A 20,113-nucleotide genomic window follows, 5' to 3' on the forward strand; every position below is an offset into this window, starting at 1 on the left:
TAAGTACTTTATGGTTTCTTTTTTAGGTTTTTCTACTTGTTTGCTGCACTTATTATGTCACTGAAGACCACTGCACACTTTTACATTAAGGTGTATATTTTCCCCCAAGTTATGGATACATGTGTACATATGCTCAATCTCATGGGCCCTGGTCTCTATCTAGGTTCTGTAACTTTGTTAGGAAGTGTGTCACCTGAAATGGAATTAAGGAGTCCTATGAGCTAAGAAAGGTCTCACCAGAGTATAAGAGCTGGAAAGTTGACATCGCAGGCCTGACATATCTGGACACAATCTAAAGTGAGACATGTAGAGGTGGCACTGGATGCTTTGATTTGGTTGAGATCAACAGATACACTATCAAATGATCCAGAGAAGCATGAAGGAAAATGAGCAAAGCCACAGAGGTTCCAGGGCTGGGAGAAATACAAGCTTTATAAAGAATGGGGGAAGTTTCCTTGCTGTCTTAGAGTTTAAGAAGGCAATAGATAATTATAACCATGTTATTTGGGAAATTAATTTACTTTGAAAATCCATGGTTAGGATTTACTGTACTATTTACAAATAACTAAATCTTTTTTTAAAAATTTTATTTATAAAAAGGAAACATTGACAAAACTGCAGGATAAGAGGGGTACAACTTCGCACAATTCCCACCACCAGACTTCTGTATTCCATCCCCTCCCCTGATAGCTTTCCTATTCTTTAACCCTCTGGGAGTATGGACCCAAGATCATTGTGGGATGCAGAAGGTGGAAGGTCTGGCTTCTGTAATTGCTTCCTCACTGAACATGGGTATTGACAGTTCAAGCCATACTCCCAGCCTCCCTCTCTCTTTCCATAGTGGGGAAGAACTCTGGGGACGTGAAGCTCCAGGACACATTGGTGGGGCTGTCTGTCCAGCGAAGTCTGGTTGCATCCTGCTAGCATCTGGAACCTGTTGGCTGAAAAGAGAGTTAACATAAAAAGCCAAACAAATTGTTGACTAATCATGAACCCAAAGGCTGGAATAGTGCAGATAAAGTGTTGGAGGGTCCTCCATTTTGTAGATAGCTAGTAGGCATATTTTAGTTATGTTTCAAAGGGCCTGTAGCTATACTAGTGTTTTTTTGTTGTTGTTGTTGTTGTTTTTTCCCTGAGCCTGAAATCTGATATGTAGGTGGATCCAAGTTATTGTCTGGGGAGATGATGTCATGGCTGGGAAAAGGACCAGAAAGCTGGATCAGGGAAGAGAGTAGCTCCCCAATATGGGAAAGGGATATAAATATTGTTGACTGTAAACCCCATCAATTTGATGTGATCTGGGGCCCATAATTATCTTAGGAGCCTGTGTGACCCCTGCATCCCTGTAGATCTGAGCTCACATTCTGTGATCATAAGTAGGAACATTCCAAGCTGCCCCAGTATTAATCCATCTTCTTCAAGTGTAGCACAGAGAATGTTGTCCATCCTCCCTTCGGAGGATGGGGGAAATTCTCTACCATTGTTGATCCAAGTTGAGGGCAAGATCCTATGGGGGCCCACAAAGAGGTCTATTGGGTTGTTCCTGATAGAAATGACCGGTTAACAATGGAGAGAGGGATTTATTCGAGTTCTAGGCCCATCAAGTCTGTTTGGGAATCTCAGGACTCCCAGATTAGGACCCCAGAACTAAATCTTATATACTGACAAGACCAGTTGTTTCTGGTATCCTTGGTGTGAGATTATAGGTGATTTAATATTTCAAAAAATATTAGAAATATATTAACCCAATGTTAAAATTCAATCAGTTTATTAATTTGAATTGAAGTCTATGAATTGAAAAGATCACATTCCTACCAGCATTGCAGAAAAGATTGCATTCCTACCAGCAGTGCAGGAGGGTTCCTTTGCCCCCCACAACCTCTCCAACATTCATTGTTGCTGTCATTTCTTATGTATGACATTCTCACAGGGGTAAAGTGGTATCTCATTGTCTTTATTTGCACTTCTCTGACAATCAGTGACTAGAATAATTTTTCATATGTCTGTTGGCCTTTTGTATCTCTTCTGTAGTGGATATTCTGTTTATATCTCCTCCCCATTTGCTTTTTTATTGCTAAGTTTGGTGATCACTTTATATATTTTGGTTATTAGCCTCTTGTCTGATGCATGACATGTTAAGAAAGGTCTTCTCCCATTCTGTGAGGAGTCTCTTTGGGTGATGGCTTCTTTTGCTGTGCAGATTTTCAATTTGATATAGTCCCATTGGTTTATTTTTGTTTTAATCTTCCTTGTAATTGGGTCTGTATCATTAAAGATGCTTTTGAGATTTAGATGGGAAGAAGTTTCACCAATATTTTCCTCTCAGTATTTGATAGTTTCTGGTCTACCATCCAGGTCCTTGATCCATTTGGAGTTGACTTTTGTTTCTGGTGAGATAAAGTGGTTCAGTTGCATTCTTCTGCATGTTTCAACCCAGTTTTCCCAGCACCATTTATTAAAGAGAACCTCCTTTCTCTATATAATAGTTTGGGGTCCTTTATGAAAAATTAGGTGTGGGGGTAAGGACTTTTCCTCCTCTTCTTCCTCCTCCTCATTTCTCCTCCTTTTTCTTCTCCCTCCTCTTCTTCTTCTCCTCCTTCATCACCATCTCCTCCTCCTCCTCCTTCCTTTTCTTTGTTGTAAACTAAAAAGAAATTTCCAATAAGGGAGAAGTTTGAGGAGAAGTGAAGGGCTTTAGGGAGAGGTTTGTGGAACTGAGACTGCCAGCCTTGACTGCTAGCCACCCCAGCAGGCCTGGGAGAAGTGTCCTTGGGGAAGTGATGGGTGGAAAAAAGCATTCTTACAAGCTTTGCTAATGCTTATGGCACATAGGCTGCAGTCCCTACGCAGTTCTACCCAAACTTACGTCCCTCTGTAATCACTATTAAAAGCCATCATCTTCTTCCTCTCTGGCAGCAAAGTTAGCAAAGAGGAATTTATCTAGAAGTAATGGAAGTAATGTTTTAAACCTATTAATTTAGAATGACCCAAAAGAAAAGAAGCCTGCAGAGGAAAAAAGAACCGCAGCATTTATTTCCTCTTCAATGAGCCAAAGAAAAAGGCTCTCCTTCAAGTGACTAAGAAGTTTACATTGTGCTTGGGTGAATGCAGAGTGCTGACTGGCTTCAAGGTTTTGTCAAGTGCTCTCAGAACAGATTTTTAACCAAATACAAGCACCTTTTCTCAAGGTGCCTTCGAGAAGTTAAGAAAGACTCCAAGAAAGGGGAAGAAAAAAAAAGAATAAGTTTGTGAAGAAGTGAAATGGATTTCTTTACTCTAGAAAGCCCCAATATACAGTACAAAGTGGTTCTCCAAGGAGAGCTTGGAAACCACAGCTGATTTCTTCTCAAGCTTTTCTCCCCCCCCCCCCCCATTTCTTTCAAGACAACTCTGTGTTCCCTGGGCTCTTTGCCAGCCCCAAGGAGGAATGTTGTTGATCTAGACCATTGCCTTTGGCAGTTATTGCTCTAGGTCTGGGCATGTGATACAGCCCTACCCACAGGATATAAAGAAAGTCAGGCTTTGGATTACAGAAAGGCTTTCCTCACTCTTAAAGCAAGATAGGAGATGAGTACTTGCCTTTTCCTGTCTTTGTCCAGTAACATGTGATAATATGAGCATGCAGTCATATTAGAATCTCAGAAGAGAAGTCTGTCCATCCAGTCTGAGTTCAGACTCTGATGGTGTTAAACTATTTGCCTTGGAGAGTTTGGCGGTAGCGCAGCAGGTTAAGCGCATGTGGTGCAAAGTGCAAGGACTGGCATAAGGATCCTGGTTCAAGCCCCTGGCTTCCCACTTGTAGGGGAGTCGCTTCACAGGCGGTGAAGCAGGTCTACTGCTGTCTATTTTTCTCTCCCCCTCTCTGTCTTCCTCTCCTCTCTCCATTTCTCTCTGTCCTATCCAACAACAAGGATAACAACAACTACAACAATAAAAAAAAAAAAAGGGCAACAAAAGGGAAAAAAACAACAACTGTTTGTCTGAATGCCCTCTAATTTGTGGAGTGTTGCACCAAATCAAAGGATTCTACAAAGATTGGATAGAGTGGGCATTAGATTCCTGGTACAAAGTGGTGAGAAAAGACCTAAGTTGGAGACAAGAGTGTTTTACAGACACCTATCACAGGGAGATGGGAAATTTTACCCATGTGTCAATCATTATACTCTCTCTCCAATAAAATGATAAAAATATAGATGATATATATTGAAACCAAAGGGGATACAATATACAGGCATTTCCAAATTCATTTGACCACAGAAAGCTCACCAGACTGGGCTTCTACTTATGACACTTTGGGAAAGGAAGATGGAGTAAGGGACATAGAGTTAAGCATCAGGTGTTCCTGGTTCTACTTTAGCTTCTAAAAATCATATAAATTCCTGGTGACAGTTTTCAACTCTTAAAAAAAAGTGTGTTCACAGAGACTAGAAACCCAGTTCCTGGGGCTGGGTGGTGGCACAAGTATTTTAGCACACATATTACAATGTGCAAGGACCCAGGTTTGAGCCTCCCATTCCCACCTGCAGGGGAAAAGCTTCACAAGTGGTGAAACAGTCTTGCAGGTGTCTCTCAGTCTCTCTCCCTCTCTCTCACCCCCTTCCTTCTCTATTTCTGTCTCGATCCAATAAATAAATTAAGATAAAAAATAAATAAGAAAGAAACCCAGTTTCTAATTCTATCCATGGTACACAGAAGTTGTAACAATCATTGTTCATAATATAGTGGGGCAGGAAGAAGAGGAATAGTTTACTCTTAAATGTCTTTTCTGATCAAGAGTTCTAACCCTCCCAAAAATAAATTTGTGGTCTGTAGCCTCACTCTTTGGCTCAAGCAAATCTAGGGGCCCTCTCCCCACATGGCCAGTGTCCCTCTGTTTGTGCAAATAACTCACGGAAATTCCTGAGTGAGAATTTCCACATGTACCACAATCCCAGCTGCTCCAGAAGGGCAGTCTCTACCCTAGATGATCATGTGGATACCAAGATATTGAGCTTCTCCTCATCCAGACTGATGAGACTGAGACTCAGAGTGACAACTGGTAGACAGCTGACCCTGGATTTGAGCATTTCCCATCCCCCAAGACATTTTATTTGTATATATACATTACATCTTTAGACAAGAAGAATACAAGGACTTTCCCTTCTGTGTCTTTTCATTCATGCTGCCAGCTGAGGCCATCACTACAATGAAACCAAACTGAGGGGGCAGAAGTAAAATACTTCACCATTTTTGGAAAAAAAATTCTTGAGTTGCACATGAAATTTGGAGCTACAAACTTATTTAATTGCCAGTGAGAGTCATAACAATTTTCCCAGCTTTGTGATCAGTGATGATTTCATTAATTTTTTTACTATTAGTGAAATTTTTTACTATTTATTAAAAAATTTTAATTTCCAGGGCTACAGTTTCACACTCTTATGTGTATGCATGTATATGTCACCTACCCACTATCAGAATTGTGTTCCAACCCATAAATGTCATAGTTTTCAGAAAGTCTAAGAAGCAGTTTGGTTACAGTGTGTGTGTGTTGGTTTGCTTTAGTTTTCTATATTTCACATATGAGTAAAGCCATAATCTGCCCAAACCATTCTTCATCATCACGGAAATCAAATGAGACACACAACAAAAGAAAACAACAACAACAAACATTTTAAAACAAGGGAAAAAGATATAAAAATACAAAAAAAGAATTGACAATGGCCATGGCACATGACTTAACATGAATATGATGTTGGTCTCTTTCGTGTATTATGATGCTGTAGAGAACACCACCGAAGCAGTTATATGTGGCCCAGGAACAATGGGGCTTTGCTCTGCTTTGTTTGGGCTAATGAAGGACACAGAGAGGGAATGGCTATGAGTGTGTATGTATTTGTGCGTGTGAATGTGTGTCCATGTACACCATACCATCGTTATGTTCCTTCTGAGAGGAGTGAGGTGAATGAGTCCTCTTGCACAGACCAAGAATTAATGGTTGTGAGAATTAGTCTTTGGCTTGCATGAGGAACATGGAGAGTGGTCAGCAATGAAGAGAGCAGTTGCTGCTTAAGTATGGGAGAGGCATATACCTAATGAAGGATCTCTACAGCAGCCTGGGCCCTTAGAACCATTGAAAGCATGGAACACTGCTCCAATCACCCTTCCTGCCATCTCCCTCTCCCATCCCTCACTGCCCCTCACCCCCACCCCCCTGCAGAAAAGGAGACCAAGTCACTCTAGACTATTTATTTAAGATAGTGACAGAAAGACAGTAAAAGAGATCACAACACTGACGCTTCCTTTGATGTTGTGAGAGCTGGACTCAAACTTGGATCATGCCTATGGCAAAGACTGCACTACCCAAGTGAGCTATTTGGCCAACCTGTCACTCCAGGTTCTGAAGATAAATGCAGATGGGGTGGAAGAAGACTGACATGATCCTAAGAGGCCAGGTGAGGCATGGACCAGGCATGCTGAGGACCTTTCCTGTGGGTTCAGCTACCCCAGAGAAGGAAGAGGTAGAGATGGGAAGGAAGAGGTGGGACTTTGGGAAATAAAAGGGTGCTCCTTTGATTTGAGGGTCTGTCTGAGGATTGAAATTCCACTTTGGGCAACTTTAAATTAAAATTTAAAGTTAAATTGAATTTAAATACTTTGAATGCAACATTTCTCTGAGACTGGATTATTAAAGTCCAGACCTGGGAAACATCACAAGCATAGTGGAGGGAGAACTCAGGAAATATTCATCATGTTCTTGACCTTACCCTTCCTATTTATTCTGATCTCATTTCCAATTCATTTCTGTCCTGGTCTCTACTTCTAATCTCAGTCCTTTCTTTTTAAAAAAAAATTTTTCCTGCCAAACAGGCTTCCCCCCCAAAAAAAATCTTTATTTATTGGATAGAGACAGCCAGAAATCAAGAGGGAAAGGCGAGGTAGAGAGGGAGAGAGACAGACACCTGCAGCCCTGCTTCACCACTTGTGAAGCTTTCCCCCTGCAAGTGGGCACTGGGGGTTCAAACCTGGGCCTTTGTGTATTGTGCCATATGCACTCAACCAGGTACATCACCACCCAGTCCTGTTCCTTCTACTTCTCCTTTTTTTTTTTTTTTTACCTCCAGGGTTATCACTGGAGCTTGGTGCCAGCACTATGAATCCACTGCTCCTGGAGACTATTTTCCCCATTTTATTGCCCTTGTTGTGGTTACTATTGTTGTTATAGCTGTTGTTATTGCTGGATAGGACAGAGAGAAATCGAGAGAGGAGGGATGACAGAGAAGGAGAGAGAAAGACAGACAGCAGTAGACCTGCTTCACTGCTTGTGAAGCGACTCCCCTGCAGGTGGGGAGCTGGGGGCTTGAACTGGGATCCTTGCACCAGTCCTTGCGTCATGTGCACTTAACTTGCTGCGCTATTGCCCAACCCCCCCCTTCTTTTATGTCACCATTGGTTATCGTTCTTTCTACTTCTTAAACATACCCAGCTTATCTCCATGTATAGGTTATTATACATATATATAGACTTAGTTTCTCCAGAGCTCTGGTTTGTGTTGGTGTGGGAGATTAAAGTTGGGGCCTCAGGACTTCAGGAATGAGTATCTGTCTGCATAACCATTATGCTATCTCCTCTGCTCCCCGTGTAGGACTTTTAAACTAGTGCTTCCTCTTGCCTTCTTCCTAAACAACCAATGACAGTTGATTCTTTTTTTTTTAACTTTTTAAAAGTTATTTTATTTATTTATTCCTTTTTTGTTGCCTTTGTTTTTATTGTTATAGTTATTATTGTTGGCTTTGTTGGATAGGACAAAAAGAAATGGAGAGAGGAGGGGAAGACAGAGAGGGGGAGAGAAAGACACCTGCAGACCTGCTTCACCGCCTGTGAAGCGACTCCCCTGCAGGTGGGGAGCTGGGGGCTCCAACTGGGATCCTTACTCCAGTCCTTGTGCTTAGCGCCACCTGTGTTTAACTCGCTGCACTACCGACTCCCAACAGTTGATTCTTAAGTTATAGTTTGAATCTTTTTGTTTCAGAGATCTTTTCCCTGATGGCTCCCTTAACCTACTGGAGCCACTCAGTGGTATTCTATCAAATTACCCTTTTTCAATTTTCTGAATAGCCCTTGTCACTAACTAGTGTTTTCCTGTTTACTATTCCATTCCTCTGTAACTGGGAGCCTCCAAAAATGGTGCCCTTCTCTTATTGTATACATGTGTTGCTCTTATTGTACACATGTGCTGCTCTTATTGTACACATGTGCTGCTCTTATTGTACACATGTGCTGCTCTTATTGTACACATGTGCTGCTCCACCAATCAAGAGGTTGATTCCTCTTGGGTGGAGAGATAGCATATTGGTTATCCAGAGAGATGAGGCTTCAAAGTCCCAGGTTTAGTCCCCCACACCACCGCAAGCTAGAGCTGAGCAGTGCTCTGGTATTAGATTAATTAATTAATTAGCTAGCTAATTAATTAATATATTGATTTCTCCACCAGTTCTTCCTCTATTGAATCTGAAGTGGCTTTGACTTATTATTTGCTTTGATTGACAGAATGGGGCAGAATGGATGCTATTCTTACTTCAGTCTTAATTTCTATGAAGTTAGGTCAATTCATTTTTTGGTGACTCTAAGGCTACCTTAATGTGAGGAAGCCCAAGATTTCATGTTGAGGAGTGCTGAAGTGATAGCCATGTAATGATGCCTGAAGCCCTGAGCAGATGAACTACCCTGACCTAGTTCCTGGTCGGAGACTTGTGAGACATAACAGACCCTTGTTCATTCTGTCATCCATCTATCTATCTATCTATCATCTATCTATCTATCTAATTAGAATACTTGTTCACCTCAAATTTATGGTAGCACTGGAGATTAAGCCTGGGAACTCAAAGCCTCACGCATGAAAATTAATCAGAATAACCATTATGCTGTCTCCCCAGATCCTTATTCTTTTTTTCCCCTTCAGTTTTTATTTGTGATTAATAGTGAGTTACAAGATTGTAATATTTCAAGGTATAATTCTACACTGTACCTATCACCAAGGTAGACATAGAACCTTTTGCCTCCCAAAGATAACAGATACCCACCATAGCTTTCACAAAGTCTTAGAAACTGTCCACTCCTCCTCTTTCTTGCAAGTTCATGCATTTTAATTCTCTAGATGCCTCACATGAGTGAAACCATCTGGTAGCTGTCTTTCATCTCTTTACTTATTTTGCTAAACATAATCACCTCCAATTCCATCCATTTTGTCCTAAAGGACACAATATTGTCTTTTTGATGGCAGAGTAATATTTCATGGATTACATACCTTATAAATTCTTTAGCAAGTCATCTATGATGGGCACCTAAGATGCTTCCACTCTTTGGCTACTCTCAGTAATGTAGCTATGAACATAGAGGTGCATATGTTCCTTCAAATTAGTGTTTCAATGTCATTTGGAAAAAATGCCTAAGTCATAAGTTGAAAAACAAGATCAGAAAAGAAAACACAAGTAGAACCTGAACTGGAATTGGCATATTGCACCAAAGTAAAAGACTCTGGGGTGGGTGGGTGGGGAGAATACAGATCCAAGAAGAATGACAGAGTACTTAATGGGGGTTGTATTGTTATGTGGGAAACTGGGAAATGTTATGCATGTACAAACTATTGTGTTTACTGTTGAATGTAAAACATTAATTCCTCAGTAAAGAAATTTAAAAAATGCCTAAGAATGGTCTTGCTGGCTCATAAGGTACTTCCATTTTTATTTGTTCAAGGACTTCCAAAGGGGCAGTACAGGTTTGCCTTCCCACCAGCAATGTAATGGTTGTTTTTGTTTTTGTTTTCCCCCCTCCACAACCCCTCTAACACTTACCATTTCCTGTTTTGCTGATGTGGGCCATTCTCACAGGTGGAGTCTCAGTGTCCTTTTAATTTGCATTTTACTAATGATAAGTGAAGTGGAGCATTTCTTCATTTGTCTATGGGGCCATATTTATTTACCTTTTTAAAAACTGTCTATTTAGTTCTTTGACTTACTTTATTTCTTTCAAAAATTTTAAGCTCTATTCAGGAAAAATGAGAGCACACATATTAAGAGTAAACAGGGTTGAAGGTGAGAGAAAGAAGTCATGCTTACATGTTGAAGTATAAATAGGCACAGAGTTCTGACCTACTTTTTTTTTATTGTAGATCCTCTTCCTCTTCTTTCTCCTTTTCCCCCTTCTCCTTCTCCTTCTCCTTCTCCTTCTCCCCCTTCTCCTTCTCCTTCTCCTTCTTCTTCTTTTGATTGATTTAATAATGATCAACAAGGCCGTAGGATAAGAGGTACAATTCCACACAGTTCCCACCACAAGAGCTCTATATCCCATCCCCTCCATTGGAAGCTTTCCTATTCTTTATTCCTCTGGGAGCATGGAACCAGGATCATTATATGGTGCAGATGGTGGAAGGTCTGGCTTCTGTAATTGCTTCTCTGCTGGACATGGGCATTGACAGGTCATTTCATACCCCCAGCCTGTTTCTATCTTTCCCTAGTTGGGCAGGGCTCTGGAGAGCTGAGATTCCAGGACACATTGGTGAGGGAAGTTAGGTTGGTGTCATGGTAGATCTGTAATTTGGTGGCTGAAAAGCATTAAGATATAAAGCAGAATAAATTGTTTAAATCAAAAACCTAAAGGTAAGAATATAGTAGATGAGACTTGAAGTCTCCATTTGTAAAAAGCTAGGAAGTCTATTTTAGGTATATTCTTTTTTGTTGTTGTAGATTATCCTTTTTATTCTTTTTATTTATTTATTTTTATATTACAGAATTACATGTCGACATGGGTTTGAATCCACACCATTCCCACCACCATAGTTCTAAATCTTCACTCTCCCCACTGCAATCCACCACAGTTTCCCTAAAGTTTTAGACATGGGCCAACCATCTTCTCTACAACTATCTGTCCACATATATACATAGTTGCCCCTTCTTTTCCTGATTCAATCTTCTCTTTTCTTCTAAGCCACTTATGACATCATAACTACCTCCATATGTCCCTCTCCTTTTCCTTCTCTCTCTCTCTGGGTGCTGTTGGAGCTGGGGGGCAGAGTCCCCTTATCTTCATCCTATCACTTCTCCCCCGTTGGGAGTATGGATCAAGGTTGTTTATGGGGAGCAGAAGGTAGGAGTTCTGGCTTCTGTAGCTGCTTCTCCGCTGAGCATGGGCATTGACAGGTTGATCCATACTCCCAGCCTGTTTCTCTCTTTCCCTAGTGGACCAGAGCTCTGGAGATGTGAGGGTCCAGGACACATTGGTGAGGTCATCTGCCCAGAAAATTCAGGGTGGAGTCATGGTAGCATCTGTAACTTGGTGTCTGGAAGATGGCATGACCTAAGTTGAGACAAGATGGTTAATGAACAGGAACCAGAAAGTAGGATCAGAGCAGATGAGGTTAGGGATTTTAGGGAAGAAAAAAGCTAGGAGACACCTATATCCAGTACCCTAAACCCTGGCCTAATCTGGTATCTGTTACTTAGTTAAATGTATGCCATCTAACTTAGATGTAGGTAGTCCTATGTGTTAGGAAAGTCTCACCAGATTTGAAGAGCTGCGAGGTTGACTTCTCAAGCTGGTATCTCTGGTTACAGTCCACAGTAATATTTTAATAGCAGTATAATGCGGGGTGGCAGTACCCATAGTGATTTGGTTGAAGTTGACAAAGTTGGTATGGCGTTAAGGAATCATAGAGAAGGAATATCAAGAATTATGGGCATATCCTAGAGGTACCAGGACTAGGAGAAATGTGGGTCTTTAAGAGGATGCAAGGGGGTTCTTATAGTCTTAGAGAGAGTTAGAATATTAATAATCAGTTATTATAACCAGGTTAGTTGGGGGTTTAGTATCTATATTAGTATACTTGACTTCACTATGATTTGAGCACTTTTAGTGGTATCTGAACCTCTTTGTATTTTAAATACAAGATCAAAAGGTCTTGACCTGTCTGGCTTAAAGCTATAGTTTATTTAGATGTTTGCAGAGCTATAGTTTCAGATACATTTTTAGAGATCCTCAAACAATTAATCCCCTTATCAGAGTTTGATCATTTTGCAAATCTAAGATAAATATTAGCAAAAGCTAGTATTTGTGCTTAGGGCTACAGTTTAGAAAGCTGGGGAACTTGAGATATTAAATCTCCTCATCCCCCTACATGCCGTATTACTACTAATAGGACTAAATAGTGATAGGACTAGAGTTTCACATCTTCCCTGCCATCAAAAGTCTGTACCCTCCCCCCTTCTCCCTAGGTAACCACTATAGTTTTCCCAATTTAAATATGGGTTGTGTTTTGTCTGTTTTATTTTATGTATGTGTTCAGTTCTCTAAGTTCCACATATGAGTGAGACCATCCTATTTTACAGTTGACAGTAAATACAATATTTTGTACATGCATAACATTTCTCAGTTTTCCACATAACAGTATAACCCCCACTAGGTCCTCTGTCATCCTTTTCCAGTACCTGTATATTTTAAGTATATTCTAAGGGGCCCATGACTTTATTAATTTTACCTGAGCCCAACAGCTAAGATGTATGTGGTCTAAAAGTATTGTCTGGGGAGATGGTGTCAAATTTGGAAATAGGACTAAAAAACTGGATTGGAGAAGAGAATAACTCCTAAATATGGGAAGAGTGCATAAGTACTGTTAACTGTAACCCCATCGTTAACTGTAAGCTAATCTGGGGCCCATATTGAGCATAGTAGCCTGTGTAACCTCTGCGTCCCTGTAGGTCTAAGCTCATATTCCATGGTCATAGCTAGGAACATTCTAGACTGTTATTAAAATTTGGTGGCTCCAACTGGGCGGGCTAGCTTCACGGGCGGGTAACAGAGATGACCAGAGACATACGGCTGGGCAGGGAAGCTGTATTTCTTTATTCAGGAGCAACGATTCATAAACTAAGACAAACTAATCACCAAACAGAACTCTGCTGTCTCTTTGCGGCAGCGCAAGCACTCTCTCTTACTTCTGGAACTCAGGAACTCCCTCGAGGTTCCTCGGGGCAGGGCCAAGCGGGCCCACAAAACTAACAGGACTGATCCAATTCTCTTGGTGGGGGAGAACTAGAACCCAATGTAAAGCATACAACAATTCCCCCTTTTCTTTTTAACTAAATGACTATAGTATCAAGGGTGTGGGGTGAACAGAAACCTATATCATACAGGCATTTTTAAAAAAGAAACTGGCACAAGCATGGAGAAACATGCAAGCAAGTAACAAGAACCAGTGTGCTGCCAAGGGAAGGCCTGAGGGGGCCATATCTGCCTCTGTGGGCTAAACTTTATCAGCTTAAAAAAAACATTTTTTGCCTCTGAGGGGCGTACTTTCTTGCCTCTGGGGGGCATTTGCATGGGGGCAGGGAACGGCCTAGAGTCCTAAAGGCAGCTGGCTGCAATTTACTTACTATGAAACAAAACTTGTTATTAGCATATTTCTAATAGAGAAGGAATTTGAGACTTTTACATAGCAACAATGTCTTTTAACCTTTTGTTACACCATTCAAGATGGAGTCAGGAAAGGAAACCTCAGGCATGAGAATAATTAGCATAGCCATTGTGCGATCTACCATTTCTAATAGAGAAGGTAATGGAGAGTTTTACATATCAACAAGTCTATTTAACCTTTTGTTTGGACCAACTTAGTTAAAATATATTGATTGTTAACTAATTTTTACCTCAGACTTTAAATGTAAGTTAATTTTATCTTTATGAGAATTACGTTGAAAACCTTTTTCATTTAACTTTGTCTAGTAACAATTTAGCCTTAAAGTTACTGTTTACCAAACTTTAAACATGGTCATTAATACACAAGGAGAGAAACCTTTGTTACGAAGACATGTCATTTTAAACACGAATTTAGATATGTACTGTCTTAGTTGTTGGGGGGGGCTTCACCATCCGGAGGTGGCTTTCCGCGCAGCTTCACTTCTAGGAATTGCAGGTTGTGATCTCTGCACAAATCTCTGCGTACTCCAGCTTGTCTGCCTTCAGACCGGACCAGCAGCTGGAGATCTCCTGTGCCCAGTTTCGGCAGGGAGCCCAGGGGTCCGGGAGGTCTGGGATCGTTCCAGAATTTATAGCAAGAGGGCAGGCAGGCCAGTATTGTAGAAGGCGTGGGCCTAGGTGTCCAAGGGTGGCGGCCATGATAGGCCACCGCGGCCCCTACCCCATGGCCCTGCCATGTCTGCTGCCCTGCTCGCAGTGGCCGAGCAGCGTGGAGGGATCACACGTGCAGTGCCCTGCGCCACGCGGTGGAGAGCCGGCTCCTGTGGGCTGGCCTGCGTGCTGGCATTGGGCTCCTGCGTGGTGGCATCGGGCTCCTGCGTGCTGGCGTCGGGCTCCTGCGTGGTGGCATCAGGCTCCAGTGTGTTGGCATCGGGCTCCTGCGTGCTGGCGTCAGCCTCCTGCAGGCTGCCGGGCTGCGGGGCTGTGGGCGCGGTGCGCGGGGTTGTCTGGGCACAGCCGGCTGGCTGGCTGTTTAACCAGGTGGAAACAGCAGCTCTGCACCTCGCCTCCCGCCCACTGGCTCTTCCCGCTGGCTGTTCTGAGTTCAGCCGAGCGAGTGGAAACCACAGAGTGGTCCAGAGATAAATGTTCCAGAAACAGCAAAACAGTCTTGTGAAGAAAGAGCAGAGGCCTTTGGAGATCTCTTCACAAGCAGAAGAGAAGGCCATAGTGCATAGGTAGCCAAATTGTCTTTACTTATCTGAGAGATGCGCAGGTCAGGTCCACGTGGGCGCCATTTGTTGTTAAAATTCGGCAGCTCTAGCTGGGCGGGCTAGCTTCACGGGCGGGTAACAGAGACGACCAGAGACATACGGCTGGGCAGGGAAGCTGTATTTCTTTATTCAGGAACAACGATTCATAAACTAAACCAAACTAATCACCAAACAGAACTCTGCTGTCTCTTTGTGGCGGCGCAAGCACTCTCTCTTACTCTGCAACTCTCCAACTCTGGAACTCTGGCGGGGTTCCTTGGGGCGGGGCCAAGCGGCCCGCGAAACTAACTGGACTGATCCAATTCTCTTGGCGGGGGAGAACTAGAACAACCCAATGTAAAGCATACAACACTAGACTGCATTCATTTCAGGACCTGTCTTCCTTGAGTGGCAGAGTATGTTGACCCAGCCTCCCCTTGGAGGGTGGGGCAGTCCCTACCATTGTTGCTCCACATTGAGGGCAACCCTTATTCTTTTTTTTTTTAATTATATTTATTTATTTATTCCCTTTTTTGTTGCCATTGTTGTTTTATTGTTGTAGTTATTATTGTTGTTGTTGTTGTTGATATCATTATTGTTGGAAAGGACAGAGAGAAATGGAGAGAGATGGGGAAGACAGAGAGGGGGAGAGAAAGATAAACACCTGCAGAACTGCTTCACTGCTTGTGAAATGACTCTTCTGCAGGTGGGGAGCTGGGGGCTTGAACTGGGATCCTTATGCTTGTCCTTGCGCTTTGCGCCACCTGTGCTTAACCCGCTGTGCTATCATCGGACTCCCAAGACCCTTATTCTTTAAGGTTACTAAGTACTGGAGAGTTTTTGTTACAAATCAGTAAGTAACTTCCTTTTCTGCCTTCCAACCCCCAATATGCCTGTAAAGATCTAAACTCAACAGTGGATTGGATTCATATTTTCTCCCCAGAGCAAATGTCTTGTCTCCCATGAAAATTAGTGCATTCAAGAAGATGTTGGGGGTGGGGGGTGGCTGGTGGTGCACCTGGCTGAGCACACATGTTATAGTGCACAAGGACACATGTTAAAATGCGCAAGGACCCACGTTCGAGCCTCCAGTCCCCACCTGCAGGGGGAAAGCTTCACAAGTGGTGAAGCAGGGCTTTGGGTGTCTCTGTCTCTCTCCCTTTCTATCTCCCCCCACCCCTCTCAATTTCTGGCTATCTTTATCCAATAAATAAAATAAAATATTAGTATAGCAATATCTATTGCCATCTTAAACCCTTAAACAGCAGGAACCTTCCCCATTCTGCAACAAGTACCACCTAGGCATGTTTCACTTTGGACTGTGTCTACAGACATCAGGGTGTGAAATGTCAACCCTTTAGCTTCCTCCACAAGAAACCTCCCCGGTGACTTGTTCCCTCTGTGTTTGTATCTGTTGAAAAGCTCAGGGAGCAGAATCTGAGGGGTGGGGTAAGGGAATCTGAATTACAACTTAGTTCTGGCATGATTGTGTGGTTAGAAGGTCAAAACAGAAACTACAGAATTTTTGTTCAAAGTTCACTTGGAGAGATTGCAGGAGGCACTTTGATCTTGTAGGTCAGGATGCTGAGGCTACAGGGCTCTTGAGTTTATTTTGTGGTGAGGCCACTGGGTTTCTGAATAAAGACCTATAGTTAGTATAATTTCCTGCCCTGCTCAGTGCAGTACAGGGATGGCCTATGTCACCTCGCTCATCTAGGGAGATCTGCCACTGTAGTTTTCCAAAAGCATTCAAATTACGATGCAAAAAAGAAGAATGTTCTGAAGCCTAGAAATTCTGAGGAAATCCTGGGAGACATTGTGAAGTGGTGCTTCCTTAGAGTCAAGGCAGTTTATCATTGGAACTGAGACTGAAAGCTCGATGAAAGGCTTGAGAAGGCCTCTCTGTGGGGAAGATCAAATAGATGTTCAGCTTTGAGATGGCCTTTGCAGTTTCAAGGAATATGTTTCCTTTGTACATGGTACACCTACCTCAGAGAGAAAAGGCTAACCTCTTTAAAAAAAAAAAACTTACTTTATTTTATTTATTTTCCCTTTTGTTGCCCTTGTTTTTTTTATTGTTGTTGTAGTTAATATTGTTGTTGTTATTGATGTCATCTTGCTATATAGAACAGAGAGAAATAGAAGAGGGGAAGACAGAGGGGGAGAGAAAGACACCTGCAGACCTGCTTTACCACCTGTGAAGTGACTCCCCTGCAGGTGGGGAGCCGGGGGCTCGAACCAGAATACTTATCCCGGTCCTTGCGTTTCACGCCACGTGCACTATCACTAGACTCCCAGAAGTCTAACCTTTGCGTTTAAGTCACAGGCTGTTTAACTTTTTAAATTTTTCTTTATTGGGGGATTAATGTTTTACATTCGACAGTAAATACAATAGTTTGTACATGCATAACATTTCTCAGTTTTCCACATAACAATACAACCCCCACTAGGTCCTCTGTTATCCTTTTCCAGGACCTGTACTCTCCCCACTACCCACCCCAGAGTCTTTTACTTTGGTGCAATACACCAATTCCAGTTCAGGTTCTACTTGTGTTTTCTCTTCTGATCTTGTTGTTCAACTTCTGCCTGAGAGTGAGATCATCCCATATTCATCCTTCTGTTTCTGACTTATTTCACTTAATATGAATTTTTCAAGGTCCATCCAAGATCAGCTGAAAACAGTGAAGTCACTATTTTTAATAACCGAGTAGTATTCCATTGTGTATATATACCACAACTTACTTGCTCAGCCACTCATCTGTTGTTGGACACCTGGGTTGCTTCCAGGTTTTGGATATTACAAATTGTGCTGCTAAGAACATAGGTATACACAAATCTTTTTGGATGGGTGTGTTGGGTTCCTTAGGATATATCCCTAGGAGAGGAATTGTAGGATCATAGGGTAGGTCCATTTCTAGCCTTCTAAGAGTTCTCCAGACTGTCCTCCACAGAGGTTGGACCAATTGACATTCCCACCAGCAGTGCAGGAGGGTTCCTTTGACCCCACACCCTCTCCAGCATTTGCTGCTGTTACCTTTTCTGATATATGACATTCTCACAGGAGTGAAGTGGTATCTCATTGTTGTTATTTGCATTTCTCTGACAATCAAAGACTTGGAACATTTTTTCATGTGTTTCTCAGCCTTGTGGATCTCTTCTGTGATGGATATTCTGTCCATGTCCTCTCCCCATTTTTGGATGGGGTCATTTGTTGTCTTGTATATATTTATACCCCTTTCTCATATTGGGGAGCTACTCTCTTTCCTTATCCAGCTTTCTGGTCTTTTTTCCAACTATGACATTATCACCCCAGACAATAACTTGGATCCACCGGCATATCAGATTTCAGGCTCAGGGGAAAAAAAAAAACAAAAAAACTAGTATAGCCACAGGCCCTTTGGAATATAACTAAAATATGCCTACTAGCTATTTACAAAATGGAGGGCCCCCTCCCCCCAACTCTTCATCTGCACTATTCCAGCCTTTCAGCCCATGATTGGTCAACAATTTGTTTGGCTTTGTATGTTAACTCTCTTTTCAACCACCAGGTTCCATATGCTAGCAGGATGCGACCAGACTTCCCTGGACAGACAACCCCACCAATGTGTCCTGGAGCTCTGCTTCCCCAGAACCCTTCCCCACTAGGGAAAGAGAGAGACATGCTTGGAGTATGGCTTGAACTGTCAATGCCCATGTTCAGCAGGGAAGCAATTACAGAAGCCAGACCTTCCACTTTCTGCATCCCACAATGACCATGGGTCCATACTCCCAGAGGGTTAAAGAATAGGAAAGCTATCAGGGGAGGGGATGGGATACAGAGTTCTGGTGGTGGGTGTTGGTCTGCTTCTAAATTCTGCTTCTAAGACCCCTTCTGTTGCATTGCTTGTGGTCTATTTACATAATCATTGTTTTGTTTGCATTGGTTTAATCCCCGCTGGTTCGTGCTTTTTCCTTCTCCCCACCCCCATCCTACGTACTTCCTCTTCCTGACACCTCAGGAGATATATAAGGACAGGATTGTGATTAGAGATATCTATCTTGCACTGCATCTCCGCTCGTCAATAAAGATTGAACTGCCTCTCAGCTAAGCCATGAGTCCTTGGTCGCGTGTCTCCCGCCGCAAAGCTAAACCCGCAGTGGGAACTGTGTGAAGTTGTACCCCTCTTATCTTATGGTTTAGTCAGTGTTTCCTTTTTATAAATAAAAAATTTTTAAAAGATACCTGCAGACCTGCTTCACAACTTGTGAAGTGACCCTATTAAAGAGATAAGGGGAGGGGAGGGGACAGCCTCTGTCCCCCATTCTGAGAGTTCATCACACCTTTTCCCAACAAAGAATTGATGGGAAGCATGATTATTCAGGTAAATGAAATTTTATTTGATGCAAAAACATGTTAGGAAAGAGAGAGAGAAAAAAAAAGAAAGAAAGGGGACTGAAAATTGACATACATATAGCTCACATGGTGTTCTTGGGAGAGTGAGCTCCAAAGATCAAGTCTTTATAAAGCCAAAGGCCCCACCTACATCTGCAACTACTCCCATTTCTGGGTGGTCCTTCCCAGACCGCCTTGAAGCTGGTTCTTGTGCTTTGCCATTTGCCATGTGTGCTTAACCCACTGTGCTACCTACTGGCCCTCTATAAAGTATTTTTAATAAATAAAAAGGCTCTACAATGAAATATTAGATGCTATCATTAAAATGTTTTTAATGAACATAGAAAACCTTATGACACAGTGTTAGATGAAAAACAGCAAGTAACAAAACTGCTTGGGATGTATAAACCCATAATTTATCTATGTTTATGGCTATATGGGCAGAAAAGGTTTGAAAGATAAGAAAATAACTTTATTTCTGTTAATAGGATTACAGGTGACTTATTAAAAATTACGTGTCTTGGGCTGGGGAGATAGCATAATGGCTATGCAACAAGCTTTTCATGCCAAAGACACCAAAAAGTCCCAGGTTCAATCCCCAGCACCAACATAAACCAGAACTGCTTGGTCGTAGAAAAGAAAGAAAGGAAGACTCTTTTCTGCAGTTTTATGCTTTTCAGCAGTTTTCACATGCTTATTCAATTTAAAAAAAAAAAGTTCAGAAAAGACCCAGAATTGCCAAAACAATCTTGAGAAGAAATAACAGAACTGGAGGCATCACACTCCCAGATCTCAAATTGTATTATAAGACCATTGTCATCAAAACTGATTGGTAGTGGAACATGAATAGACACACTGACCAATGGAATAGAATTGAGAGCCCAGAATTAAGCCCCTATGTTGTATGCTTCACATTGGTTTTGGTCTCACCCCCCACCCCTCCGCCTCTGGGAGATTGTGGTATGGCCCCTGCTAGTTCGCGGGCCCTCTTCTCCCTGCCCCTGGAACCCCTATGGACTTCGAGAGTGCGGCCACTGGAGGAGAA

General features: G+C 42.3%; 1 protein-coding gene across 4 annotated transcripts in view; it reads left to right on the forward strand.

Moving 5' to 3' along the window:
* Positions 1-20,113, forward strand: part of VCPKMT (valosin containing protein lysine methyltransferase) — an 86,416-nt gene that overhangs the window by 54,328 nt on the left and 11,975 nt on the right. For 2 of the 4 annotated variants that reach the window (XM_060175077.1, XM_060175080.1), the window contains one exon: positions 27-90. The exons of the other annotated variants lie outside the window; for them this stretch is intronic. In XM_060175077.1, the coding sequence (XP_060031060.1) occupies positions 27-64 (38 nt within the window). In that variant the 3' untranslated portion in view covers positions 65-90. Of the gene's footprint in view, positions 1-26; positions 91-20,113 lie in introns of those variants that run through there. 4 annotated transcript variants of the gene reach the window in all.

This window comes from Erinaceus europaeus, chromosome 16 (assembly GCF_950295315.1).
Source record: "Erinaceus europaeus chromosome 16, mEriEur2.1, whole genome shotgun sequence".
NCBI lineage: Eukaryota > Metazoa > Chordata > Mammalia > Eulipotyphla > Erinaceidae > Erinaceus > Erinaceus europaeus.